Raw genomic sequence first — 7,446 nt, forward strand, 5'->3', positions numbered from 1 at the left:
ATGTTCCTTCATGCAAAATGAAATCCCTGCAAGTCAGATACCTGCATATAAAGGAGGGTTTGTTGGTTTGCTTTAACCTGGGGAATTTTTGACGAATGAGTGGTTTAGTCCACTCTTACTTTGTTTGCTCTCCACACTGCTATGTGAATTTAGTCAGATCCAAGTAACATGTCCGCAAGTATTCCGGCAGAAATGACTCAGTGATACACTACATTAGCAACACTCTGTTTGTACAATGAGAAAAACAACACAAAAGCTTTCCAGTTTATTCTTACCAAAGAAATAGAAAAGAAAGAAAGACAAAAGGGAGCAATGTATTTGTACAAACCTAAGACACACTCTGAAAGAATAAAATACAAAAACAAAGACAGAGATAAATAAAATAAAGGGTTATTGATTTAGACCATAATTTAACAATTAGGCACCATATACCCTCTGAGTAAGATGCTGGTATTTCTGTTTACATTACAAGAATTTCTAATGTGGAAAGGGGGAAATGGGAAAAAACCCATGTTCTTGATTAAAAACATCTTTTTCACAAAATAAATATATATATTTTTTAAAAAAGAAAAAAAAACCCTACTACTGTCATCCATGAACCTTGCTAAAGCTGGTATCCCCGTGTCATCCCCATCTCCTTCCCTCGCAAGCTGGCTTCATGGGATAAAGAATTCTATTTTTTCATGCAATTTGCAGGGAGGGCTCCTGGTTTTTTGAGTGACCGCATCTGTCTCACAAATGTTGGCCTGGTGTTGGAAGTTGAAGAAAAGGGGTCAAGGTAGGGAATGCTGGTTTCTGACTTTATAACTTGGTGCTGGTAGTTGCAAATAAAATAATAATAATAACAATAACAATAATAATAATTAAAAAGCTTCAGACCTTTAAAACTGAGCTCTCTTCTTGGGAGTTCCATATTTTCCCTTGGCAGGGGGGAAAATAATTGTGCAAGTCTTTTGGAAGATATCACAGGGTTTTTCTTTAAGGCGTTCTGATAGTGTTACTTTAAGGCTCAAGGTATTTTTGCTTTTTGCTTAAATTTTTCTTCCCAGACATATTTTATTTCCATGCTAGAAAAATAAAAGTCTCTTTCCAAATCCCCATAATTGCGTTAGTGGGCACTTTTTTCCTTCCTTTCCTTGACTTTTAATGCACACATTTAACTCTACAAGTGAAAGACTGTTAACTATAGAAAAATACCTCTGACAGCAGGGAAAAAGGCTAAGGCATACTCTTTTGCTAAGTATTGTTCAACTGTCCAAAAAAACAGAAAAGAGCATTTTTTAAAAGTTTCTCTAAAAACAAGTACATATAAATCCATCATATTGGTAACAAATCATACACAGTACATACTAAAAATATTTAAAATAGAGAATATTCCTCACAGAGGAATACTTTTGAGTTTATAATATTTTTTTCATTTTTTGTTTTTAGTTATTGTTAAAAAATAATTAACACATCCATACCTATGCAAACTAAGCTGGCTGTCTGAAGAAGAAAATGAAAACTGCCTTCAAATCAAGGGATTTAGTCCATCAGGGAATGTTTCTTGACTGAGAATCTGGTCAGGTTCAAAGGGTTGCTGTAGTGCACAATGCATTCTATGATATTGATTTTTCCTCTCTTCCATTCACTTTTAGCTTAAAAAATATTTTTTTTATAAGTCTGGGGAATTGACACCATCCTTCAGAACTTCATGGTCTGGTGAGCTGTGTATAGACCGGCTGTTCCCAGTGTTGTGGGCTGTGGGTCTGAGGAATGGAAGGCACCCCCGTAGTGTCTGCAATCGGGGTGTACATGGGCCTCTGGGCGGGGTTCATGTAGGTGAATGTAGAATAAAGGCTGGAACTCTGGCTGGCAGCGTGGCTGTAGTAGCTATTGGAGCTCTGATGGTCTGTGTAATCATATTGGGAGCGAGTGATGGTTGGGTAGGAGGAGCCATAGTGCTGAAGGTTGAAGGAGCTGTAGCTGATCTGCTGCGGGGAATGCTGCTGTTGGTCAGCATAATGGCTGGGACTGAGCTGCTCCGTCTTGATGTGTGTCCTCTGCTGGGGCTGCCCTGGTTCGCTACTCAGGGTGGTGAGTGTGTGCTGCTGCTGCTGTGGTGGCGGCGGAGGTGGTGGTTGCGGTTGAGCTTGGGAGGGTGGCTGTTGAGAAGGCGGTGGCTGCTGCTGCTGCTGCTGCTGCTTGGACATCCAGACGTGCCCAGTGCCTGCGGGGGCAGCTGTGGTGCTACTGATCCCATAGCTGCCTGTGTAGGTGACTTGGCCGGGCTGGCCGTGGGTGACTGGAACGCCTGGATGGCCATTGGGCGGGAGATACTGGTCAAACTCATTGACATCAAAAGTCTCAATGTTGGAGATGACATCACTGCTGAGTTCCCCAATGTCCACGTCTCGGAAGTCAATGTGGGGTGGCTGTCTGCCTCCTTCTTGCAGTGGGCGACCTTCCCGCTTTAGGTCCTGCTTACCAGGCTGGACATCTGTTTTAGGAGTGGTAGGAGGAGTAGGTGGCCCTTGAGATTGCCCTGTAAGGAATACAAAGGAGATAGCCGTTGTTACAAAGGGAACAGGTTATCTCCGATGCCTTTGAAGTCAAATGGCAGGCAAGCCACACCTGGGTCTATCTTTCCCTTCTGATAACAGGCACAGACAGTGGGCCATAAAGCTCCCACCAGCGGCCATTTTTAATGAGCAGAAGGTGTTGCATGACAGTGATAACTTAGCTAAAGATTAACTGTGGCTGGATGCAAAGGAATGGACAGCTTGCCAAGAGAATGAAGTGCCATTGCGGATGGTTGCATGTTGCTGAAAATTGGCTGCTTTATAAGGCCACAATGACAGGTTTTATAGTTTATGGGGGTGGCAACACACTGAAAAGAGAGTTAAGACCAGTGCTGCTGGTGGAATGGCTTAGCAAAGCCATGAAGTGGGTGTTGAAGGGTTGTTGAAGTACTGCCTGTGGCTATCTGATTCCCATGGGTGTGATTGGCAATGGAATTTGAAGGCCTCTGTAGGTGCACACAAATGTTCTTGCTTTGCACCAATAGCTATCTAGCTCCTGTTTTATCTTTTCTTAGCAAACTGCTCCAGAGCAACAGACCACTAACTGGGCTGTACAGTGATGCTCTTTCAGAAGACCTGCCCACATGGGATGATCTTCAACTTCTTCTACAAGGAGTAGAAGATGGCACACTTACCAGAATGCTCTCCAGGTGAATGTACTTCACTCATGCTGGATGAAGACTGGGGTGAATCTGCCTGCAGGGCCTTGAAGATAGCATTAGGAGAGATGTGGGTCTGCTCAGTTCCTTCCTCTTGCTCAGCCTGCCCATTCTTGACTGACTTTCTCCTTCGTGGCTGGTACTTATAATCTGGGTGGTCTTTTTTATGTTGCACCCTCAACCGCTCAGCCTCCTCCACAAATGGGCGTTTCTCGCTCTCATTCAATAACCTGAGCAAGCAAGCAAGAGCCATGTAGTTGTTAAGTTCTACCTGAAGCTTCAGTTTTCTGATTTTATTACTTAGACCACCTTTGTTTTACTAGAAATTTACTCTACTCTCTGCTGCTGTGCAACCAGGCCAGCATCCCTCCAGGCAGCTGTCAGAAGCCCCGAACTTGGGCAGAATGAACTTCTGCTCACACCCAGGACAAAACACAAAATATATGCAAGACAAAAAGCCACCATAAAACCAGGAAAAGCAGCCTTCAGCATTTCGCTATCCCTGCATCTCCCTCCTGGGTAGAAGCAGACTGGAAACTTCCCTGGAGCCCCTTGGCACTTTCAGGAAAAGAAGACTCAGGCCACTCCTTTCCTTTCTCCTCAGCAATTCTTGCAATCACTCTGGGGCCCTAGTCTGCCAAGATAGGAGAAAACCATGCCCTCCTTTCTCACCCCACTCACATGCCTTAGACACATGCACATAAGCAGCTTCAGCCACAGCTCAGGTAGGTGGATTCCTCTAGGCACTTGGAGAATTAACATCTAAACTCACCCAAAGCTTTCTTCATCCACAAAAGTGGCTCCCTGAGCCTTTTTGCAAGTCACCAGCTTATGCTTCAGCCAGGTGACTCACTTTCTCTTATCTCCTGCCTCCCCACCCCACATTTCTCTTGCTAGTCATCCCTCTGAGCCAGCTTATTGGTTGGCACTTGCCAACTTGTGCCAATCATCACACCCAAGATGTGCTATCCCTGTTTTTCTCCAGAGCAGTGCTGAGTTGTGTCAGGGCTCAGCTCTGTCATTTGTTTTCAACAACTAGGCCAAATAAGTATCTAAACAGAGAAGCATTACTGGGCATGTGCAAAGTGCTTTTCAGACTGCTTTTAATATATCTTAAGAGATATCTTTTCATATCATTTTAGGGACATAAAAAGCCAGGTTTGAAGTCTCGATCTCATCCTCCTTTCTACTGAGATTCCGCAACGCTCATCCCTAAAGCGCCCCCACCTTTTCCCTCATTGGCTTCTACTCTAACGCAGAGTCCATTCTCTTTATGCCCTCCCCCCGCCCTCCCTAAGCTAAAACGGGAATGGAAAAGGAGGCGAGGGCAAGGTTTCGCCCCAGATCCCCTCTTCCGCTTCTTCCCTCGGAAGCGAGTCTCCTCCATCTGCGTGCCCAGGCTCGCCGCCTGACTGCCAAGTTCCGGATTCTCGCCTGCCACCGGGCTGGAAATCAGCCTCTGCTGCGCTCCCGCGCTCAAGCCACGCACAATTTCGGCCGTGGCTCCCGCCGGCGCAGGACGCAGCCTTCTCGGGATCCTAAAACGGAGCAGGCCGTGCCCAAAGGGGCGCTGAGCGAGCCACCCAGCCGCCGCGGCGCGCCGCTCCTGCCCTTCCCTTCCCTTCCCTTCCCCACTCGCTGTCCCCGCCCCTCCCGCACTCGGCCAGCCGAGCCTGCAAGGCTTCGCGCCCTTTCCTGGGAGCAGCCCCGAGCCGCTTCCTCCCCGGCCCGCTCTCACCCTCCCGGGCGCCCGAGGCTGGCCTTCCTTTTACCTCCAGAGCTTTCCCAGCGTCTTGCTCAGCTCCGCGTTGTGCAGGTGTGGGTACTGGTCCGCGAGCTTCCTCCGAGCCGCCTGAGCCCACACCATAAAAGCGTTCATAGGGCGCTTGACGTGGGGCTTGTTCTTACTGGATCCGTTCACCCGGACGGGCATGGGCACCAGGGTCCAGTCGTAGCCCTTGAGAACCTGGCTGACGGCTTCTCGGATGCACACCGGGAACTTGTCCTCGTCGCTCTCTTTCTTCAGGTCCGGGTCATTTTTGGGGAAGGTATTCTCTTGGGGTCTAGTGTTCTCGGTGTCCGATCCGGAGCCCGAAGGGCAAGGAGACCCCGCGGAATCCTCCGACATGGTCGGGCTGGGAGCGCCAGACAGACACTTTTCCTGCTCTTCGGTCATCTTCATGAAGGGGTCGAGGAGATTCATGCGAGAAAGCGGCGCAGCCAAAATATGGGGGGAAATGAAAATCGAGGCGGAGGGGAGAAAGGGGTGGGGGAGGAGAACGGGGAGGGGGTTAAACAATCAGAAAGAGCGACGTCTTTTTAGACAGCTGGAAAAGGAGGCAAGGAAAAGTTTGCACGCGCCAACGCAAAACGACGCGCGCGCGAAGAGCTACGGCTTTGCAGAAACTCGGGTCGCGGGCGCGTGGCGAAGTCGCCGCTGCAGAAAGCTGGTCTCAAGGAACGGACATGTGGGTAACTGCTGTTCCGTTCGCGGACGATCAAAGCGGAGCTGGTGGGACGGCAAGTGAAGTTGAACGGGTGGAGTATTTTTTTCACCCCTTTCGAAAGAAGGGAGACGAATTCCTCGGCTTGGGGGAGGGGGGCGCGAAAAAAGTTTGAAGGCTCCCCAAATCACCTAGTTAGTATCACCCTCAGCTCTCCTAACGCTCACTCCGGCTCTCTCTAATAAATACTCTCCTCTGCTATTTCACCTTAGAAACGCCAATGGCAGACCTGCCTCGGAAGGGCTGGCACACTGTTGATTGGCTAAAAAAGTTTTTTCCTCCCTCTTGAAAGGGAGGGGGCGCTGAGGCGAAGGGAGGGGGCAGAGAGAGAAAGTTCGTCGCACGCCGCAGTTGGGTCTTTGTACTTCCAACTGTTGCGATAGTTGTTATACCTCCGAGTAAATTTCTCCTTCCTTTTTCTCTCTATTGATGCAGGCAGATTTCTGTGGTTGCTTGCAGAGTGAAGAAAGAAACGAAATCTCTAGCAGAAGCATCACCTCGGCTAAAACGGCGCAGCAAACCAGCCCCCCGCTTGGTTGGAGAAAGAACCTAGTTCTTTTCTGCCTCTCACCCTCCTCCCCCCACCCCCGAAGCCAGTGTTTTGTGACTCACCTCTCCTATGGGAGGGTTTTGTTTTGATTTTGCTCATCTTAATACTTCACTCGTGCTCAAAAGTTTCAAGGCGAAGAAGGAGGCGACTCGCTAAGCTGCCTTTCACGGGACTGGAGGGTTTGGGGGGTGGGGGCGAGAGGAAAATCGAAGCTAGGTACTTACTAAGTAATGTGACTTTTTTTAGTCTATGCATTTAGCATGACCTTTTTAAACAAACGCTTATCATTTAATCCCGTTTTGTGCAAGTAAGGTTAATGGCCTGGGTTTTTTTTAATAATTAATTTGTGTTTAAATGGCAGCCCAACCTTCCCTAAACTATGTTATCAAAAATGTTCTCTTATATATGACCAGATTTCCCTTTCAGGTTGTGTCGACTAAGCATGTAAAGTACAAATCAGCTGGTATATAGGTTAGACTTCTGACTTAACTTGGGAATTAACCTTCCTTTGGATCCAGTAGGGCTGATTTAAACCGCATAGAGCGCGGACTACATGCTTTTAGGAAATGGGAACGTAGTACTGTTGGGAAGGGATATATCGTAATCAGAGCAGCAGGTTTTTCTTCTTTAAGCTAAGTCATTTCTGTTAAAGTTTTGACTTTACTTGGGTTTATTGACAAACTTCAAGCCAGTGTCTCTCTCGTACTCTTCCCACACACTTCCTTCGATAAGAGAGGTGAACAATTTTACTAAATGAGTTTTAAAAGCGACGAGAGGCATCGCTGATTTCAGAGATTCCCACATAATGGATATCTCTAGTGTGTGAGTTTGTGTGCTTTTAAAATCGAGGGCTACTCCCGAGAATCTCAGGTCTTTTTTAATGTTTAGTGTGGGCAGTGTTTTCCGTTCCCCTTTCTTCTAAAATTAATTGAGGCAGAGAAGGAAAAGTATGCTACTGAACAGACGATTAAGTTGTCAGTGCAGTTGTCCGGGAAAGTGAGGCGGAAGAGTAAAACCGAGCAATCTGGCCTTGCAGTCAAGATGGCAAAGAAACCGGGCGCACTTGGCGATGGATTGGCCTCTTGATATAATCGCCCCTTTATCGAGGCTGGAAAGACAACGTGGGCATCCTCCGCGCGCGCACCGTCTCTCTCAGCAATTAGGGAGCCCGT

The 7,446-nt window shown here is 47.5% G+C and overlaps 1 protein-coding gene across 1 annotated transcript; it reads right to left on the reverse strand.

The window, feature by feature from the left end:
• Window positions 1–252: 252 nt before the first annotated feature.
• On the reverse strand, window positions 253–6,684 carry SOX9 (SRY-box transcription factor 9). The gene is made up of 3 exons (XM_063293441.1): window positions 4,993–6,684; window positions 3,197–3,450; window positions 253–2,524 (listed from the first exon to the last, which is right to left on the reverse strand). Exons 1-3 carry the CDS (start codon window positions 5,421–5,423, stop codon window positions 1,692–1,694), a joined length of 1,518 nt encoding a protein of 505 aa, XP_063149511.1. The 5' UTR covers window positions 5,424–6,684; the 3' UTR covers window positions 253–1,691.
• Window positions 6,685–7,446: the final 762 nt, after the last annotated feature.

Source organism: Candoia aspera, chromosome 2 (assembly GCF_035149785.1).
Source record: "Candoia aspera isolate rCanAsp1 chromosome 2, rCanAsp1.hap2, whole genome shotgun sequence".
Lineage (NCBI taxonomy): Eukaryota > Metazoa > Chordata > Lepidosauria > Squamata > Boidae > Candoia > Candoia aspera.